The sequence below is a fragment of the Condylura cristata genome, unplaced genomic scaffold (assembly GCF_000260355.1).
Source record: "Condylura cristata isolate star-nosed mole 26May11 unplaced genomic scaffold, ConCri1.0 scaffold00018, whole genome shotgun sequence".
Classification (NCBI taxonomy): domain Eukaryota; kingdom Metazoa; phylum Chordata; class Mammalia; order Eulipotyphla; family Talpidae; genus Condylura; species Condylura cristata.
Genome location: NW_004567119.1, coordinates 23,473,474 through 23,496,080, shown reverse-complemented (window position 1 = coordinate 23,496,080; position 22,607 = coordinate 23,473,474). Strand labels below are relative to the sequence as shown.

At 38.8% G+C, this 22,607-nt stretch overlaps 1 protein-coding gene across 1 annotated transcript in view; it reads right to left on the bottom strand.

The window, feature by feature from the left end:
- The window catches only part of KCTD3 (potassium channel tetramerization domain containing 3), a 53,272-nt gene that overhangs the window by 21,335 nt on the left and 9,330 nt on the right, over positions 1–22,607 (bottom strand). The window contains exons 6-13 of the mRNA XM_004685237.2: positions 18,208–18,266; positions 17,870–17,950; positions 16,815–16,955; positions 16,329–16,419; positions 12,272–12,462; positions 6,696–6,811; positions 574–661; positions 359–475 (exon numbers count right to left, since the gene is read on the bottom strand). Of these exons, the coding sequence (XP_004685294.1) occupies positions 359–475; positions 574–661; positions 6,696–6,811; positions 12,272–12,462; positions 16,329–16,419; positions 16,815–16,955; positions 17,870–17,950; positions 18,208–18,266 (884 nt within the window). The remainder of the gene's footprint in view (positions 1–358; positions 476–573; positions 662–6,695; positions 6,812–12,271; positions 12,463–16,328; positions 16,420–16,814; positions 16,956–17,869; positions 17,951–18,207; positions 18,267–22,607) is intronic.

Here is a 22,607-nt window from a genome sequence, read left to right as displayed (position 1 = left end):
GGGGGAGGGAGAAAGGAGGAGGAAGAGTTAAAAGTTGTTGATTTCAAAATGAAATTGGCCGCTGTGAGGGAAAGGTCACTGTCCAGATAATTTAATAGAGTATTAACTGGCAGTAACCATACAGCTTATTACCGCAAACAACTTAGCAAGGGTAACGTCCCAACTTGCCAGCCCAAGTTGAGGTTGTTGACTGGTCAAGCGTGACTTCAATATAAACTGAATATAAAATTTGTACTAATAGATGAAATCCTTAGCATTGCAGTTCTCAAACAGAAAGGGCTGGAGGGGTAGTTTCAGTTTAATAAACCAACAAACACACATCTTGAAAAGCTTATTAGTAACTTAGCGATGGACTGACTTGTCTTGGGTGTGAGGTAAACACTCAATGCAGTAATAGCATCGTTGGAAGGATCATGATAAAGTTCCGTTACAAGAAGGTCATTGTCCTTCATTCGCAAAGGAAACTTCTGCATATCTAAAAAAGAAAAAACATTAAAATAGTGTAGCTACTTAAAGCTAATAAATGCAATGCTTTCTTGTATCACCAGAGTATGGTAACACCAGCAGACTTACCGATGTAGTATATGGATCCGTTGTTGCAGCCCAGGAGGAGGAATGACCCGGCAGTGTCATAACTAGTTATAGGAACAACATCCTGAACCTGATGTGGTGAAATTGTTAACAGATGTTATTATTTCTATTATTCTATTTTTCTGCTCAAATTTTTCATTAATAAAAAAAACAAGTCTTAGAAAATGGCCTTTCTTTGCATAGCAACACACACAGAGGGAACTGGAAAATACCACTTTAGCGCCTACAAAAGCTTTATTAAAAAGTTGTATTTCTGGCCCTCCCTGGTGGCGCAGCGGGTTAAAGCACAGCACTGAGAATCTGAGGCCGCTTCCGCATGAGTTCGATTCCCGCCTGCCGCCTGCCCCGGAGGAGACCACATGGCGAGCCAGACCTCTCCTGACCCGCCCGCTGCTCCCCTCAGCAGCGTACTTCGTCCATCTGCCTGTTCTGCTCCCCACTCTGTCTCTGGTGAAGCCTCTCACCGTCCCTGAGCCTCTGGCCTGTACCCCAGTTCTGTATGAATAAATAAATAAATCTTTAAAAAAAAAAAAAAAGTTGTATTTCTAACAGCAGTATTTTAAGAATTTAGGGTTAAATCCTTTTTCTACACATGATTCTGAGATCACAGCACACCCTGGAAGGTCAAGTCTGGCCAAAATGAACCCTCCCTATGAAAAGCCCAAAGAGGTACATGTGAAACTTCACAGATGGGGTTTAAATGAAGTACTTCTTAGGTACCAAATATTATCCACGTGAACAAGTACTGGGCAAAGGAAGGGGTGCAAGAAATCACTTCTACTCTGTAGAAGCCTGTAAACTTGGGGTTCAGAACAGAAAGCACACTACAATCTCACAGGTACTAAAACAGGCCGTGTGATGCAATCAGAGGAAGGTGTCATCTCAGTTCTAGTTAAGGGAGAAGAGCGGAGATCTAGGGAAATTTAAAAAGGTGGCAAAGTCTGAAAGCTGAAAAAGTGAACTATGAGTCAGACGAAAGGGAAAGAGCCAATGTGACAGAACAGCAGGCATAGAAAGCACAGAACTGAAGTTCATCTAATTTAAAAAATATCTAAGAGCTGAAACAAGGCCATGGGGTTCCTCTCCCCTCATAAGCACTCTTCAGTGGGCACAAGAGTGGAGACTGCCTGGAGCTTCCCCAGGCTTATCAAGGATAAGGCGTTTCACCGTTTGTTTTCTGGGAGGATTAGAAACCTGCAAACTGGTACAGAACTAAACCTCCTACCTTTCTCTGGAACCACTGACCAAGTCCTGGCTCTTTTTGTCAAGCCTAACCCTTAGTACAAGAGGACAGAGAAAGTAGAGGTAAGGGAGGTCACAGAACAGTTAGGACTAGATAGCAAGTTCTTCTCTCCTAACACAAAGCGAAGAGTCAGCCATTTCTGTATTTGGGAAATCATTCTGGATAATTTTTTTGGTCAATCACTGGTCACAATTCCATGATGAGAGCAGATTTTCTTTCCTAAGGTACCACAAGTTATCACTGACTTGTTTGTGTAAATTTGAGTGATTTACAATTTTAAAATATCAAGTTTACCTTCCAAAGCAATCAAAGGAAACTTAAACCACAATCCCACTTAAACCACAATCTCCACATGGATATAAGACTTTTTTAAAATAGTGTATTTTAACCATCTAGTCCTTTTAAAATAATCACTTATTTAGAGTTTCCAGGATAGGCACCAATTTCTTTAAGTGTGATGTTAACTGTTCTCCACATCTACCCCTTCAAAATATACCTATCATCCTATCATTAGCATCAAGGAGCATTTCTTTAGTAGTCCTTTTGTGGAAGGTTGTTACAAATTCAGATTTTCTCAGGATCATCTAAAATATCTTTCTCATTCATGTTTCAGTGATAGTTTAACTGGGTATACAACCAAGCCTGGGTTGAAAGTTACTTTCATACCAATCTGAGAATTGCGGATTGTCCTTTGGTTTCTAATGTTATGCAAAGAGCAGTTTGTTTTAAATACAATTAGAATGAATCAGTCATTATGCTGTATACACTTTTATTCTTATTCCAGTCTTCTCAGGGACTGAGGCAGACCTCTTTAAAGCTCATTTTGTAGGCAACTCACTGTCCCACAATGTCATGTCTCCATTCTTGGCTAAGCAAACAAAAAAAGATCCCATAACCTCTACATCCTGATACATGGTTCTCAAGTGCATATAAATAAGTAATACAATATTTAATATCAAAGTAATACATGCTGTTTGGTTTTTATATGGATGGATATTTACATGTCAGCAATAAAGAGGGACTGTATATCAGCTGATTTAGCTGAGTTGCTGTAAATCCTAAGTAAGCAAATGTAAGATACTCAGGCTAGTGGCCAAAATATAGCAAGGAACTCTGGAGTAGGCTTATGATGCCCACTGTTTTCTATCCCTAACACGTAGGATTCATATTCACAAACCTATCACCAAAAAAATTCCCAAACGTCCCACCAAGCCCTACTGGTGACATCCATGCTACAGGTGCCCAGACCAAGGAGAAAGTCAAACCAGATGCACCTTCCCCTCCCCCCTCCCGTCCATCTGGCTTTCTCAGACTAGATAAATTCACCTGGCTGTTTGTTCTCAGGGCAGGCATTTCCTCCTCCAGGCCAGCATCTACTACTACTCAGGTAGAGGCAAGCCTGTGTTTCACAAGGTGACTCTGGCTGAGTTTTCTGACCCTTTGGGAGCCAGTTAGTTTCTAGGACTAAACTTCTAAAACTGTCTGTTTTGGTAGGAGAATGAAATACATGTAGTATGTTTTCAGTGTAAGTCCAAACTTAAACCCGAACCACCTGGGAAGCAATGCTTAGAGGTATTATTCTGCCATGTAGCTCAATCTAGGATTCCCTTACTGTTATTAATAAGAGACAGTAAGTATAGCTAATTCCTTTATTACTAATATTCCTAGATTCAAGTTTGTGGGACAGGATTAAACAAAAAAAGAACAAAAAATCTAAAATATTTTTGTTCTTACTCAATTTAGATGCAATGCTTTTATTAGCATTTTATTGAAGCTGTCCTATTAAGAAACTGATACACTAATTTCAAAATGGGTTTTAGTCTTAAATGCCTATTCATTTTCATTTCTCTCTCCCTTGCTTCTCCCCACTTATTCACCTTAGTCAAAATACTACAGATCAAGCGTGGCTCCAGAACTCCAGTGAAGACCTACCACAGCTGCCCTGTGTACTTTCTACGCTATTTGTGGGCAGAACTGTCACTAGTGGCTGAACTGTGATCTACTCAGTCAGTGTCATTTTCAGCCACAATTGTCGCTGAGGTTTGCATTTTTGACAATGAGATTTCTCATCCTTGCATACAACAAGATTTATCTAATGGTGTTATAAGTCACATTTTGCTCACTTTCCCAAGGTTTTCCTGGACCTACTTTGTCAAGAAGGGTTTCAATTCATTCAAACAGCAAGTAACAGGTTACATATGAAATAAAAGGTGAGCGGTAAGTATCGGCACTTGGAGGACACCAGTATAGGTTCTAGAATCTACAAGACATAGGGGAATTTCTTCACGTAGTTTTGAAAATATTCATGAAAATCATGAAATGTTAATAAAAAAAAAGCAAGTTCCTTTGGGAACCCTAAGTTATTTAAGCAGATGGCACAAAATGGCTTCGCTTTTTCCAGGCACCGAACGCTCAGACTTGGCATCAACAGACAAGTAACCTACCTGAAAGCAGACCTTTCATAGATCTTTCTAAGTCACACTCCTCTTTCTAGAAATATCACCAGCTGGAGAATCCCACTGATCTACCTCCCTCTACCTAACCTTTACATCCACAGAGATTAGTATTTTTCCGCATTCCCTGGCCCATCATTTTTAGGGTGACAAGAATTAACAAAGCCTATATGGAATCTCTGACTATATGGAAGCACCGCTGAAGAAAATGTATTTTTTCTTACAAATATGACTTCTGTCTTCATCTAAAATGACGCCTGATTATAACACCTTTCACCAGAAGATATTCATTCTCTTCTGTTCCCCCTGTATATCAAGATAAAGCCCTCCACAGCTCAACTCCATCAGAACATCCTCTTTTTTCCAGACTGTAAATTCCAGGTCCATCAATGTTATCACCTTTGCCAAGAACCTGGACACGGGGACCACAATTAACTTTACCCCTTTCTCTGCTACCCTGGCACTTAAAGGCTTATACTAACAACATTTAAAGTTATTTGATCCTACTTCCCCACTGTGATCCCATTCGGCATTTCAACATCTGATTTTAAATTGTCACATCAACAAGAACTGTTCCAAATCCCAACTTTAAGTTAAATCTTTGACCACACCCACCTAACTTTCCATCATTCTCATCGCTTAAATCAGGCCAATACTATTTTTTCCTGTTCCCAGTACTAAGCACTAATGGTAAAATTAAATGACCATCATTCAGATCACCACAAATGCACCACTCTCTGCAATCGCTGATGCATACTTCTAGTGTCCGATGCATACTTCTAGTGTCTTCCTCTTCCAATGAATTTATGTTCTTCAGTAGTCCTTCCTCACTCTGTCAGAGTGAGAATCATCTCTACTTTGTGTTGAGTAACCATCTCTAGCTATTTTCTAGATTGCATATACTCTTGACTTCTATACAACTAGACATTATCTTCTTTCTCTGAGCATTTGTAGGCTTTCTGTGATAACTCCTCTTTCTGACTACATCTTATTCAAGTCTCTCCCTTCCTAGAGGAAAAAGCACTAAATATCTTTGATCTATCTATATCCTTAAATTTATTTTCTTTCTCTGCTTTCCTTCACTACCAACCTTCCTGAAAGGTAACTGAATTTGTGGTCTCTGATCACTGCATTCATCAGCTCCTGCAATTTGGCATGTAACCCTACTGAAACCTAGTTAATTCACATTTGCAAATGACATCCTACTGCCGTTCAGTGTCATCTGTCATTCACATGTGTCCACTTGGCCTCTGATTTTTCTGTCTTGTAACCTTAAATGCCAATGTTCTCTAATATTTCAATTTTAACTTTTCTTTCTCTTATAAACCCTAGCAACAAAAAATTTTATTATTCTTATTTTTCCAGGTATCACAAAAGTCTTGAGGTTTCCAAATACTTCTAGCTAGCCCTTTCTTCTTCCCTACATTCCAAAGGCTTCTCGAAGGTACATAATGAATGTCAGAGCCTTCGCCTGAATGCCCACAGGAATCTCAAAAAAAAAAAAAAAATGTAATCAATCTAACTATCCTCACCACCTCCACCACCAATTCTGCTTCTCTTCCTATAATCCCTTTCAAAGTATTACTAGCCACTTAAGTGTCAAACCAGGAATACTCTCCTTTAACTTTCCGTACCTGATCACATACCAACTGTGTCCTTCGGGGAGGCTTACTTTTCAACAGTCTCAGCTCTGTGGAGACGAGCTGAGTCTCTGCTGCTGTGCTTGGATTGCTCCCCTGACTTCCTGCCCACCTCTTCCACCAGTTCCCACTGTCCCTTTCTAAGAGAGTGATCATGTCACTCTCTGCTTGAAGTCCTTTCACTTTTTCCCTCTCTCCTCTTAACCTTTTCTTAGCCTGTGCTCCTTCCTGTTCCTCGAGAACTTGAGAAGACTGACTGTGCTATCTTCTCTGCAAAGGCTTTGGCTATTCAGGCCAAACTGTGCATCCATACTGCAAAGTCTAGCTGGACTCCTCTCTCCCAAGACATGGAATTTCAACAGCTCAAATGAAGTATCAGACCACACTTAACACACCCATTTTGCAGCTCGCCCACCTGTCTGGCAGGCATCTCTGAACAAACCAGCCCCTCTAGGTGCAGGGCTTCCTGCCCACTTGTGTCTGTGCAAGTGTCTTCTCCTTTTCAGTTTTTTATATTTAAAAAAAAAAAAACTTCCCTTTTAACTATTAAAAATAAAGCAAATCCAAAAACTCATCCATTTCCAAGACAACAAAATTATTGAAAACCAAGTCTAACGTGTACCTAGGTTCAAATCTGCCACTTGAACAGTCACATTCATTATGATCAGTAACAGAAGCAGTATGAATCCCATACGAATAAAACAAATGCATACTTGACACAAGATTCTGAAATAGTTCATTTATGTAAATGCTTCAGTTAACACTAACCTGCCAGTGCTGAGTGACAGCATTCCACACGCCCACCTTTCCTGTATGACTTGTGGCCACCAACTGGTTACCAATGAAGAAGAGAGCATCCACAGGAACGCCAAGGCTGAACACTCCTTGAGTTGACAGTAAAAAAAAACAAAAAGTCTAATCAGTCACTACTTTTAGAGTTAATCAAATCCAAGGATAGAAACAGCTTAAGGTGACTAAACCTATTATCATTTCCACAAATTATGTGCTAGGTAGTTTAGGAACCAAAAATAAGAAACCTATAAGCTCTTAAAAAAAGATTACACAATGCTAACACAGATGAAAGTCACTCCAGGTCAGCAAACACTAGTCAGAACACAACCTGTAGCCACCGTGCTCTCCACTTATAGGTGGACAGATTTAGGATGAACAAAATTCAAAGGATCCCAGGATTCATCCCAGACCCATCCAGTTAGTAGATCCACTGCAGTATGTAAAGTCATTTAGCTGCAGCTCGCTCATGGGTCAGCGTTGGGCTCAATAATCTGATGACAACATCAACTATCTAAAAGTCAACTAGAAATTTACAGGTAAGTAAAAAATAAAGACCCATATTTACTCCATATATAAAAACAAACTCAAGATAGATTATAAATTTGGAAAGAAGAGCCAAGACCATAAGGTATTTGAAAGAAACTATACATAGGGGACACACCACGGCACACCTACCACGAAGATGGAGCTGACAATAGGCCCGAAAACAAGAACTGCAAACAAAAATAAACAAGCAGGGCTGCCATCAAACTGAAACGCTTTTACTCAAGAGAAACCATCACAAAAACAGAAAGACTACCTACAGAATGAGAAAAAACTATCTGCATACCAAGAATGACAAGGGTTAACCTCCAAAATTTACAAAGTTCTTACACAATGCAACAACAAGGAAACAAACACCCCATTGAGAACGGGTGAAAAGACCTCAATAGAGACACGTCTCTAAAGAACAGATTCAGATGGCCTGTGAGACATATGAAAAAATGTTCAACATAATTTAGAGATACAAACTAAAACCACACTGAGATTCCATCTCATATCGGTGAGAATGACCCATATAAATTGTGATGGAATTAACAAATGTTAATTTGTTAATGAATTCACATCCAAGGTTGCAGTGAAAAAGGAACACTAATTCCTCTTAGTGAGACTACAAGCTGGCACAGCTCCTGTCAAAAATGGCATGGCGACTTCTCAGGAAAGTAAAAATGGAAATTCCATTGGGCTCAACAACACTGCTATTAGTTAGTTATCAAAAAATCTAACACAAAAAAATCCAACACAGAAAGTTCTGTCTACATCTATGTACATAACAGCACTATTCGTAACTGCCAGGTCATGGAACCAACCCAGTGCACTTCAACAGATCAATGGTGATGGCGACTGAGGGACATTTCGTCAATGGAGTATCACAAAGGCGTGAAGAAAGACCAGACCGTGGTATTTGGGACAGAATGGATGGACTTTGTGAGTACACTGAGTGAAATATGTCAAAAAGGGAAAGACAAGTTTCAGATTGTTTCACTCATCGGTGGAATATAAATGCCCAAGAATCAATTCCATGCAGCAATAGAAGAAATAAAAATTTGAACTCAGCAAAAAGAAGACAACAAGTTAGAGGGAAGAGGGGAAAGGTATAGGACATGGGAATCACATGGGGCATGGACACAGGTGGTTTGGGGGAGGGAATGTGGAAAAGAAAGTCAGATATGGTGACTGTCTTCTAAAAAAAGAAATGATGCCATCTGTGCTGGGTTTCTAAACATGTGAACAGGAACTCATCACCAAACTGGGGGCCTCGGAATGGGCAAGCAGAGGAAATTTGAGAAAGGGAACAGGGGATGTAGGTGAGAAAAGATGCAAAGTGTCCCACATGAACAGTAAGAACAGAACCCCTGGCTCACCATGGCTGGCAGCTACAAACCCCATGTGAATAGCCAGCCAGCCAGGCCAGAAAAGTTACTTTCTTCTTTTAAAAGATACAATTATGTGACAACAGGAGCAGTTTCCTTAGCATCTAACTGAGAAGACAAGGATCTATAAGGCTTTGGAGAGCTCACCAAAAAGGGACAAACCAACTGAAAGACAATCCCCGAGGGTGACAGACTTCTTCGGAGTCTTGTCACACCAGCTGGAGCGTTTCCCTGTTCAGAGCTGTACTGCATGCAACAGTCCAGTGGCATAAACAACACCTTGAGAATTCTTAAATTTTGGGAAAACCACGCAGATAGCAGCATGAAAATGAATATATTGAACAAAAAGAAAAACAAATCTGGAAGTACTGCTGCGGCTATCTTCTAAACATTTATTTTAATATGTATGCAAATATACATCTCTATGCATATGCACATGCCACCTCAGCCCAAGCTGTCAAACACACACACACACACACACACACACACACACAGCCAAACAAAACACACCGTACACAAAAAAGCTGAAGTTCTCCGATTAGAACTGATTAAGAAATAAACTTGCTAATTCATAGCAGAACACCATCTTGTCTCATGACAAGATGGGTTCTCATGTAATCATACTCAACTTTTCAGAACACGCAAAGCTAAAACTAAATGCAGCTTTATGGGCTATTTGAAAGAAATGAAAACAGGAAAATGAACTGACATCCTCACTGTAGAGAAGGAGGAGCCCAGGGAATCAAAGAAGACATTCTGCTGAGCTCCAGAAATTTGAAGTCACTCCTGGTTAGGCTCAGTGATCACAACCACCGCCCACAGGGACGCCGACAGCACAAGGACGTGTTTCTGTCACAGGGATCCCTGCTTGGCAAAGCCCCACAGGGCAGCAGTGTGGCATGTGAGTCACGTGAGAGAGGCTGGCCGCTCAGAGAGCTGTCACAGACAGACCAGGCCTAGTGATTTTCTTTGGATGGGGTTGCCAAGTTCTCAAGCACATCCATGGTAAAACACTGTTTCTTTCACCAGCCTGAACAAACTATCCTCTCTCTTTAAGTGAATCACCAACCACATCAGCCCCGAGACTCTATATACCCTATAAAAGCGTAACAGTCAAGCAGGAGCAAAATGATTCCCTGGGAAGTACTTGCTCACCAGAACAAAAACACATCTTTTTTACAGGAAAACAATATAATCCAAGTACCATGCACATGTGCAACATATAATCAAAACTTTCTAGACAGAGCAGCAGCAGGCTATGACCCAAAATAAAAGCAGGAGATGACCTAGATGCTGGGATTAGCAGACAAAAATCCAACAAAACAGCTATAACATGTTGAATCTCATAAAGAGATATGACTGATGAAACAAAGCTCAGCAGAAATGAAACAAAATAAAAAAGGGCAATTTTGAGCTGAAAAATCTAATATCTCAAATGAACAATGCACTAGAAGGTTTAACTGCAGATCGAATACTGATGAAAAAAGGGGAAAGACATTAATGGCAGATCAATAAAGCTTATCTAAGCTGAAAAGTGAGGAAAAAGATATGTTTTCAGTGACAACTAGGTTCCTATGATGCAACAATGGTGTAATATGAAACCGAGTCTCAGAAAAAGGAGAGGAAGGAAGGACAGGATGGGGTGCAGGGGTGAGGGGAAGGGAGTAGGTGGGTGAGAGGTGGAGACCAAAAAAAAAAAAAAAAAAGACCTTCCTCAGTTATGTCAATCCAAAAAAGAAAAAAAAATCTCCAGACATTTCTACAAATCCTTGCAAACCATTCATCTAGGAAATGTAAAGAACTATTACCAATTCAGATAACAGGATAAAAACTTCATCAAAAGACGTCTCAAAAAAAAAAAAAAATCTGTAAGCTCATTATTGTTCAAAAATTATTTTAAAATCTAAGATTTCCTTAAGTATGCAAAGAAACACAGGAAATAAGTGTATTTTGTGTATTTTGCTGTTTTACATTCACATTTAAATGTTTGGGAAAATTTTTAAATTTGTACTAAATTAGCATATAATACTTTTTCTAAAATAAGATTTTAAGAACAGATATATATTTTTACATTAGTATTGGCTTGCAAGCTTCAAAATGGGACATTAGAAGGTCCACATACTCAATCCACACTGCATCAGCTAATTCTGTTAAAACTGACAGAATTTATCTTCCCCTCCCACTTTTATGTGTTAGTAACTTTCCTTATGCAACCAAATAATTTTTAATATTATGTTGCCAGTTATGAATTTATTGAGACTGAATATTCAGAGTATAAAGAATTAGTGTTTTAAATGAAGATGTGAAAAAAGCTTTAAAATGATTTGTTAGACTTTCAAAGTAGCAATGGGCAGGCAAGCCAGGCTATGGAAGCATGCACAGCTTCAAGAACTTGAACACATGACAATGCTGCGTGCCCTGGAGCAACAAATGACAGCACTGCCACCTTCCAGTAGTAACACAGCCAGCCCTGAAGTTAGGATGTGGCAAACACAAGTTATCTGTCTACAGAATGGCATTGTGTCTTAGAGGACAATAGATATGACTGGCTCTGTGTCTTGCTTTATTCATCCTAAGTCAGTAATAATCACCAAAGATCTTTTATTTGAATGTGGTCACAAACACATCTGGGGCTGCAATACACAAAGTGATGAAAACTCTCCGAATCTTAGGCTTTATCCTAGAGTGTATGTGCTGACATTTGCACGGGTGGTGCAAGTCAAAGCAGAAGCACTAAGCTCAAGTCCTATCATTAAATTCTTCTCTGCCACATACATAATTTCAAAGGTGGGGGGAGCAGCAGAATAAAAAGCCAGTCTAAGAATGTCACCAACAAAGCATTAAGAAATTGTATGAATGCAATCCACCTTGAGTGTGTCTTCTTAATAGCTTCGTAATATTCTGTGTGGCTAATTATTGTGACTGCTGATACTGAGAGCTAAACTAACTGCTCTTTTTACAGAGTGAAGTCAAACTTTCCTCAGATACTTCAACCAAAATATATTGTGGTAGACTGAAAACAAATATAAGTGTTAGAAGTCTATAAAGTCTATTAGTTATAAAATTGTGAAGCAAAGGCACTCTTCTCACAAAAACTTTTGGAAAACAGTTATTTTCATTAAAGATATCATTCATATCACCATGCAGTGGGGTGACTGCTACCATTTTTAAATAGATATTTATAAACACTTGTTTTTATTCCTATTATGGATAAGTTTTGCTAGACAAAAACTTAATGATCCTGAGTGACTTCTCACAGCATAAAGGGGTTCTTAAAAACCTGCTGTTTCTGGTATAGAACAGCAATGGTACAATGACGCTATTCACCATCTTCAAATCCGCCTTAAGAGAAGGCTAGAGAGAAAGCAAACAGTCATCACAACTGGGATTCAGAAGGTATCAGGTTTCAACCGGTGAAAAGAAGTTTCCTCTGGCCTTAGCCATAACATTGCCTCCCTCTTTCTAAGGTCACTCAGCTTGGCTGAGGGTCCCTTCTAACACAGGACCCAGGAAGGGAGATGTGGCAGCTCCTGCAAACCCAACCGTACAGGCCAGCTCTGACAGTCACAGCCATCTCTCTCTCACACTTGAGAATGTGAAGAATACCAACAAAATGCAGAATAAACAAAATTCCCCTACCAATCTCACTTCCACTTCCTCCATCTTGGACGCTCCACAAGATGATGCTACTCTCTGAGGCAACAGCAACCATTTTGTCCTTGTCCCCATGTGGGCCTCCAACCACTTTTGCATTTAAAGCTACTCGTTCGATAGTCCAATCCAAATATGGGCTTGTAAACACTTGTTGCCATCCTGAAGATTCTTTGATTCTGTTAAGAATAATACATAGTTAAGCTAACCAGCACTTAGAACAAAAAACACGGAGCCAGAAAAATCTAATCACAACTGCCGATCTACCTTTGTATTTATTAAACATAAAATTTTGATGCAATAGATCAGCTACAAAGTCAAAAATTACTCCTGCAGTATCTTATTTACATACCTAACACACAGTAGTAACCATTTCAAAAGAAGCAAGTTTGATACTTCCCTAAAGAATAATTTAGGAAAGTTCTCCAAAGTACAAAAACAGTCTGTTATCTTTCATTTTTGTATGTAAGGGTTCTGTCATTACCTATTGGAAGGAAAAAATCAATAGACACCAGCATTTTAAGATAATAGTTTCCTCCTTCACTTATTAACTGTTCACTTACTAACAGAAAGTACATGTGCTCAAGTTGTTTGTTTTTTTTTTAAATGGTTCTTCAGAAGACAGGCAATTAAGACACAAGCAGAGTCTGGCATGCACAACCCAGGCATCCCCACACTGTGACACAATGAGCCCTCCTGCTCTGAGAACTGGAATTTAAGGGTTTCATTTTGAATGAAAAATCTCACAAGACTGTTTATTCGTCAGAGGTAAGGCTTACTAAGGTGCAAATAAGCAGCTGACTGATATAAATACATTCGCTGATGTTTTAGTTCTGATAAACATACTTAATAGAAGTTGAATAATCTTTCTATCCTATCCAAATTTAATTCTTCAGATATGTATTCTCTGGGATTACAGAGGGAGCCTTTAGACATGAGACCTTTACAAGTATGCAAAAAGTACAACGAATGACCTGAAGTTTACCTATGGAAAAACCTCTCTAAAAGTCAGACGAAACAAGTGAGGCAAACAAAACTGTAAAGCATCTCTTGATCTTGCTCACAGAGAATAACAACATGAAGGGAAAAAGAGAACTGCTTTTCTACATACTAACCGACATACTCATTGCAAACATCAAGCTTAGGGATTCAGAAAAGATGGTTCCCTATGGACCATAAGGAAATCACTCTAACTTCTCTTTGGCTAAAATTGTACATTGAGGGAAAGCAACATTAATTCAAAATTACACGCAACAAGCTTTTTTAGTAATTTCAAGAATTAATGATTTTCTTACATTCAAAGCAAGAGAAAAAGTTATCAGTCCCGGATGGCATAGCCTGTAATTACCCTAGTCAGCCACCAGGTGGGAGTCCCATGCTAAGATACAAATAATTTTTTAAGTAAAAATTGAAAAACACGGAGAAATGAAATAGACTCAGGAACTGACAAGCCTGAGATTTACCTTCTGACATATCTGCTTATTTCCATAAAATTTGAGGTAGAATTTGCTTATAAATTTCAGGAATGACAGATGTGCTAAGTGGACCCCAAAATACACTAGTTCATTAAGATGTTCCATGAAGAGACACTGTATTGATTCAATGAGAATGACATACTGTGATTAATTTAGGAATATTAATAATGAAACTATACGTGATCTAAACTTTTACAGAGATCATTCTTAAAGTTTTTTTTTTTTTAATCTTTAGAAATTAGGACATGAGGGCCCTCCCTGGTGGCGCAGCAGGTTAAAGCACAGCACTGAGAATCTAAAGCCGCTTCCACATGAGTTCGATTCCCACCTGCCCCGGAGGTGACACATGGTGTGGCAGACCTCTCCTGACCCACCCGCTGCTCCCCTCAGCAGTGTACTTCGTCGATCTGCCTGTTCTGTTCCCCACTCTGTCTCTGGTGAAGCCTCTCACCACCCCTGAGTCTCTGGCCTGTACCCCAGTTCTGTATGCACAAATAAATAAATCTTTAAAAAAAAAAAAAGAAATTAGGACATGAAAAAACATAGAAGCCAAAACAACAAATTAATCAGGAGTATTATTTGCGATTATAATACTAATAGAATTTAATACAAGATGTTTGGGTTTAAGGTGTATTTTTCCAGTTAAAATACTTTCTCTGTAATTTTCCACACTATACAAAAGCTAAATTATGTTAAACAAGACAGTGAACTCTGATACTCTGACATGCCGCCCGCCGTGAACCAATGTCCTGAAGTCAGGAGGGTTGCGTAGGACATAGCTCCGTTCCACATGAAGACCTCAAAGGACGGAGAAGGGTCATGCCCAGCAAGATTTTGAAAGTTAGTAAAAATATTGTGCCTCAAACTGCACAATATACAAGTCTATCAGCTGATTCTTGTCTAAAGTTAGATCCATGTGCATATATAAAAATGTATAAAGGAGTCTTCTAAATTCAATGAAAAAGAATAATTTATGCAATAAAAAATCAAAATTAGCTACCCACTTGGGAGAAAATATTCTTAAACCTTACATGATACCCATTAAAAAAAAAACCCACATGGATTAAAAATCTAAAGTGAACATAAACCCCAAGTGGGCACCAATTTATTGATATCAAAGTCATGGAAAAACAATCTGTAAAAAAAAGATTACCCTCTTAAACTAATCTAAATATTTTCCTCAAAAATCTTTTTCATATCATCATGCTGACTAACTCTACATGAGGAGATCCAGCATGCACTCAATTCTCTCCCTCTGCCACCTTGCCAGGGTATACTGCTCAGTGAAAGCAAAAGATTGAAGTAAAAAGCAAGCAAACATCATTCTTCTAATTGACTGAGATTCTGCAAGACCCCATGTCTGGCATGGAGACTCTTTGGCCACTGCGTTGCATTAACAAAAGGTGAATATTGTTACACCTGGAAAACATTACCATAGCCATGCTAGGACTCCCCTGTAACCCCTCATCAATAAAATACGTAAGCAATAAACAGTCTACAACAGTTTTTACCAATCTAGATCCCTAAAATGGTTAAGTGCAAAACATTCCTAAAAATATTACTTTTTTTCAAATCAGGCTTACATTATATAAATCCCAAAAGAAATGACTATTTCCATACTATTGAATAATTTCAACTAAATAATATGCAGCTTACTCTCAAAAATGTTTGCAATGAATCTCTTTTGATATAAAGAACTTTTATTCTTTTTTATCACATCTGGCAAACCTATCAAACCATTTTAAGAACTTTGAGGTTTTATAAAATAATGATCTGTGAACTTTAGAAGACACTGTTTTTATCTACTGCAGCTGTTTTTCTTAAGTAAACCTAATGACAAAATATCTATATAGTCCTTGATTTTTCAGTGATTAAATTAAATTTGAGCATTATCTGAGACTAGCATAGCCCAACCATAGTAATTTGAAATCAAGAATCCTACAATTATTCCAACAGGAGAAAAGAAAAAAAAAAAAAAAAAAAAAAAGATCATTGGTCTACATTTTCCCTCATTTCCTTTTACTTTCTGAGGATGCAATAGCCAGTAAACCCCAGTGACCACGCAGGTCTGCTACCTCACACATACGGACGGCTTCACTTCCACCCACACTGTGCTGACAACACGCTCAGCTCACCGTGTGGTAGTCATGACTGTGGAATGTCTCCACAGCTACTACCCCAGTACAAAGGACTCTATCATTATCATCAAAAGATCATGGGTATAATCTGTCTAGCCATATAATACTTATACGATTCAGAAGCTGGATATAAACAAGGAGTAAGCTCAAGACACAGAAGTTGGATATAAATAAGGAGTAAGCAGAAGCTATTTCTCAATTATATCACAACTTCCAACTGTCTGAGAATAATTTAAGACATCTTAAACTATCAGCAGTATTTACTAAATTAGCTGTGAAAATAAAAGTAAACTAAGCCTTATCAGTAGATACAGAAAGACATAGAATATACAAGGAAAAAACTTGACAATAGCTCTTAAACCTAAAAATGTACAATCACAATTATTCAAAATCACTCCCTCAAATAAATAAAAGGCATTAATTACCCAGTACCTGTAACATACAGCAAAATGAGCATAGGCAGCAACAATCCAGTTGTGATGGCCAGCTACTATTAGCACCTTTCGTGGATCCACAGGAAATCCTGTTAAAGTTAGAAAAAAAAAATTCACATTCTAAAAGCAGGAGTGGGCAACCAATGGCTTTTGCATCTGCCTTTTCTGATGAAGTTGTGTTGCAAAACAGCACAACACTTAAGTTTACATACTATGCCTAGAACATTTCACACTGGGTAGGCAGACTTGAGCACAGTACAACAGAAAACTCAAAGCTGTACCTGCCGACCCTGTCCTACAGATTTAGAGCAAACAGATCATACACTAAAAAGTTGTATGATAAGTGAAAATTTTCAAGATACAGGTTGCAAATCTGGATTAAAAGGAGGAAAAAGGCAAAAGTCACATCTTTAAAATACTTAGTGTCACCTATAACTGAAACCATACACATTTTTCTTTCTCTGTTTAGGTCACCCTTGCTTACCTAGCCTAACAGTTTCTTCTCCAGTGTCAGAGAGGACAGGCTGGGTACCATTTGCCCGAGCTTCACCTTCTGAGGAATTTTGTCCATTCCTAGAATCAGTAGAGGATCTAGCTGGGTTGTTTATTTTACGACTAGGAATACCTATGACAGAAAAGCAGACAATAAATTTATTTTAAAACTCACCTACCAAAAACTTAGAATTTCACATTGCAACAAAAAACATAATTGTCAACAGAGCAATTTATTGCAAATAATTGCCATGAAAATAAAATGAACAGGAAAAAACGGAAATTCTTTCAACAGATTGCTAGTACTTACGATATGAATGATCAGAAAGATGAAGGTGTGTCATGTTTCATTTCACTCTTACCTACTTTACTGAAATCAAGCAATCACTCTTACCTAGTTTACTGAAATCAAGCAATCACTAACTGTTCAATCTGCCACTAGGTCTTTAGCATTTACGGTAGTTACTATGTGTTTGGTACTGTGCACCAGTTTTAACTGCTTCAGCTGAAATGCTCCATCCATTCAGTGACTTTTATTTAGCAGAGAAGTCTTTCCTGGAATGAAGTCCTGCTCAGGAGGCCCCCAATTTACTACATGGATAAAGGCAGAACTCTTCCAAGTGACGGATGTAAGGTGACAGCTTCTCTCCTGCTTCTGTCCTGGAAGCTGATGCACTGCAGAGCTTCTGGTACCTCTGTAGAGCCTCTGGGGGGGCAGGGGGAGTCTATAAAAGACCCAATGCTCTGACACAGATGGCTAATCCAGCCAGACAGCCAATTCCGTCAACGAGGCTGCATGACACTATCACCCCCAGCCCAGGGTGTACCTGGCAGAGCTGCACAGCTACCAGAGACATGTTCCAGTGCACAGTCTATGTGGCCTTCCATCAGAACTTGCCCCCACCATACATGGTGATGGCTTCTGCTAAAGTTCTCACCATTTCCAGTTATTTGTAAAGAAAAGGTAGGTAATAAGCAGTTTAATGCAGTTGTATGTACTTAGTGAGAGAAGGAAAGCTTAACACTGAATAAATGACGCAGAGGCACCTGGTGGAGGCAGGTAGCCGTGGAAGAGGACACTGCCGCACGACGAGCGCTCCAATTCCTCACACAGGAGCAGCCTTCGCACTGAAACGTCAAAGCAAACTTGTCAGGAGTACGCACAGACAGAAAGAATACTGCATGCTTTGCTTTCTCGGATTAAAGAGGATAGGAAATGTCTAAATTAGTTAACCACAACTTTTCACCATGCAAACCCACAAAGAGCAAGCAGTGAACTAACTAGTCTACCAAAAATTAGGACATGGCAGAAAATGCATTTCATATGGGCAGGGTGAGTGCACAAGAGAGCAATCTGGATGTATAAAATACCAGGAGAACCATACCTAATGGAGTGATTCCATAAAATTCTGCTTCATGCCTGAGGACATTAATACTAACTCCCCTACAAAAGTAAAAAGAAAAAAGGAGTTATGTCAACATTCTGACACTGGCATCTTGAATTATTATCACAAGAGGTAAAAGATCAAAGTACTACTAGGTTCTTAGTGTGAACAAAGCCAGAGACTTTGAAATTTATTTTCCTAATATTCTTCATTATTTGAAAAATATACAGCTGCACACAAATAGAACTTCTTACTTAAAAATCACCCATACATAATGGCTGGGGGAGGGGAAGTGCACTGGACTATGGTGATGGCACATGGGTGATTTGGTAATGGGAAGCACATGGGGATTACAACTGAGATGAAAAAAAGCACAAAATATCTGATAAAAATAAGCTATTATTAAAAAAAAAAAAAGCACCCATACATAGATGAACTGGACAATCAAATGAGAGATCAAGGCTTTATAGAGTTACAACTGTCAAGAAGTGTTAAATAAATATGGCAAACAATTGGGAATTGCTATAGCATTAATTGCTTCTAATTTCTTCACCATAAGTTCCTTTTAACTTTTTACAGAATTACTTCTATACATGCTCTACCTCTGATTTCTCCGTATACCCTGCATACTGCCTCGTGCAAAGCTTGAACATAAGTTACACAATATTTTATGAACAAATTCAGATAAATGATTTTGGGGGCCTCCCTGGTGGTGCAAGGGTTACAGACACAGCCTTATCCAGCTATCACCAGTCACTGCAATAGGAGTTCGATCCCTGCCCAGCATACCCACCCAATGCACAGCAGATCTCTCCTGTGGTATCCACTGCTCACTCCCTGCAGCAGTGTATTTGAGTACCTCTGCCTATTCTGCACTCCACTCTATCTCTGATGAATCCTCTCATGCCCTCCCCCACACCTCTGGCCTACATCCTGCTCTTGTGTGCTTAAATAAATAAATCTTAAAAAGAAAAAGGAAAAGGAAAATGATTCTTCTCATCAGAGACCAAAAATAAAAGCAAAATACTAAGCAGGGGGTACCAGACTTAAGAAGGTCTATGTTTTTCACATGAACATTTACAATAAAGCAATGTGAAAATTAAAGGAAACTTAAGATTCTACAAGATCACTAATTTATTTTAGGTGTCAGTTATAATCTACTCTTACTTTTAAAGGAGGGTATTACTGACCCTGGCTTGGCGATTAAAATAAAGGAATATTGTGAACAATTCTGTGCCCAAAGACTAGTTGCAAAAGACTAATCCCTTGAAAGATACAACTTGCCAAAATTCACACACACACACAATGATCTGAATTGGAGTCTACTTATTTAAAAAAAAAAAAAAAATCAGTAACTAACTTGTAATCTTCTAAAACAGAAGCACCAAGTCCAGAAAGATTCATTTAAAGAAGAAATCATACCAATGTTCTACAGTTGTGTTCAGAGACTAGAAGTAGAGGGACTATTTCTTAATTCACTGTATGAGATCAGCTCTGCATTAATAACAAAACCAAAGACGTTACAAGAAAAGCTATGTTCTCATTAAGAGAAACAAAAACCCTCAACAAAATAATAGCAAATTGACAAGTCCAACAGTATATACAAAGAAATATACACTACAACCAAGTGGGATTTACCCCAGGAATACAAAGCTGGATCAACACTTAAAAATCAATTAATACAGGCCCTCCCTGGTGGGTTAAAGCACAGCACTGAGAAGCTAAAGCCACTTCAGCATGAGTTCGATCCCCGCCTGCCCTGGAGGAGACCACATGGCGCAGCAGACCTCTCCTGACCCGCCCGCTGCTTCCCTCAACAGTGTACTTCACCTTATCTGCCTGTTCTGCTCCCCACTCTGTCCCTGGTGAATATTCTCACCCTCCACATCTCTGGCCTGTACCCCAGTTCTGTATGAATAAATAAATAAATCTTAAAAAAAAAAAAAATCCGGCCCTCACTGGTGGCGCAGCGAGTTAAAGCACTGCACTAAGACGCTTAAGCCACGTCCGCATGAGTTCGATTCCCGCCTGCCCCGGAGGTGACCACATGGCGCGGCAGAGCTCTCCTGACCCGCCCGCTGCTCCCCTCAGCAGTGTACTTCGTCGATCTGCCTGTTCTGTTCCCCACTCTGTCTGGTGAAGCCTCTCACCGGCCCTGAGCCTCTGGCCTGTACCCCAGTTCTGTATGCACAAATAAATAAATCTTTTTAAAAAAAATCAATTAATACAAGCCATCATCTGAACAGGCGAAAAAAGAAAAACATCATGATCATATCCTAAGTGAAACAAAAACATTTGACAAAATCTACTACCCACTCATTATTTAAAAAGCTCAGTAAATTAGGAATGGGGTTAAATTTCTCAAACTGCTAAACCTGATGGGGGAGGAGGGAAGGAAACTGTACTGTGATCCTTGTGCTTTATGGTAAGAAACTGGAAGCTTTCCCACAAAGACCAGGCACAAGACAAAAATGTCCCCTCTACCACTCCTTCTCAACAGCATGCTGGAAATTCTTATACTAAGGCAGTGCAAAAGGAAAAGAAGTCATAATAACAGAGGTTAGGGAGGAAAGCAAAACAATGTTGTTCACAGACAACCCAACTGTGTAGAAACTGACACAATCAACCAAAAAAAAAAACATCCTAGAACTACCAAGCCACTGCAGCCAGGTTGCAAGATACATGGTTAATCGACAAAAGTAATGGCTTTCCTTTGTACCCATAATGAACATGCAGAATTTGAATTTGAAACACACTACCACTTATATTAATACCCAAAGAAAGGAAATACATGTATACCCAACATGTGGAAAACTACAAATGGTGATAACAAAGTCAATGGCAAACTAAAGAAAATGGAGCAAAACTCCATATTCATGTAAAGGAGAACAGTAGTTAGTTCTTTCCAATTTGGTTCGATTCAATGCAATACCAATAAAAATTCTAGCAAGGTGTTTTACAGATTATCAATGAGTCAAACCTAACAAGGAGAAGCAAAAGACCCAGAATAGTCAATAAAATAATGAACAAAATAGGCGACTACCATTACCCAATTTTAAAATTTTACTATCAATGGAACATAATGAGCACCCAGGAAGAAAACCTACACATTCTAATACCCAAACCAAAGACAGAAAACAAAACAGTAAATAAACCAGTAGCTCTGCTGATAACAGACAAAAATCTTAGCAAACCAAATACAGCAACATATCAAGAGAATCACCCATCATGAGCAAACAGGCTTCCTCCCAAGGATGCAAAGCTGGTTCCACATACACAAATCAGTGTCATTCACCAGACCAAAGAGAAGTTAGACAAGAATTACATGATCGCCTTGATAGATGCAGAAAAAGCTTTAGACAAGATCCAACATCCAGTTATGATGTTGTCTAAAAATGGGAAGAGAACTTATTTAAACATTATAAAAGTTATATATGACAAATCAACAGCCAGTATCACTTCCACTGGGATTAGAACAAGACAGGGATGGACACAGTCATTAGTATTACTCAACATAATATTAGATATCCTGACTGAAGCAATTAGGGAAGAAAAAGACATAAAAAGAATCCAAATTGCAGAAGAAATGAAAATGTCACTATTTACAGATGATATGTTAATACTCTTAGGAAAATCAATACTACAAAAAACTTCTAGAGTTAACAAATGAATACAGCAGGGTAGCAGGATACTAATCAATACACATACCAAAAAAAAAATCGGTGGCACTTTTATATGCAAACAACATATAAGAAGAAAGAGAAATAAGGAATACAATCCCATTTACATTCACTCCGAAAATAATAAAATACATGAAGTAAACTTAAAGAATGTAAAGGACATGTGTAGTTAAAACTACACTGTTAAAGGAAATAAAAGACCAAAAAATGAAAAGATTTATCATGCTGAAGATCTGGAAGAACATCAATAAAATGCCTGTGTTACCCAAAGCAATTTACAGATTTAATGTAATACCTATCAAAATACCAATGACTTTTTAAGGGAAAAGGACACTTATCAAATATATACAAAACCACAAAAGACCCCAAATAGCTAAAACAATCCTGAGAGAAAAGAGGGTAAATGTAGACACTGTACTTCCTGACTTCAAACTATATTACGCTGCAGCAGTGATCAAAATAGTATAGAACAAAAACAAACTCAGACCAGTGGAATAGAATTCAAAGCCCAGCGGTAAACCCATAGCTATATGGACAGTTAATCTTTGGCACAGGAGAACAACTATACAATGGAGAAAAGACAGCCTCTCCATAAAAGGTATTGGAAACTTGTAAAAAGGGAAAAAGGCCCTCCCTGGTGGCGCAGCAGGTTAAAGCACAGCACTGAGAATCTAAAGCCGCTTCCGCATGAGTTCGATTCCCGCCTGCCCCGGAGGTGAC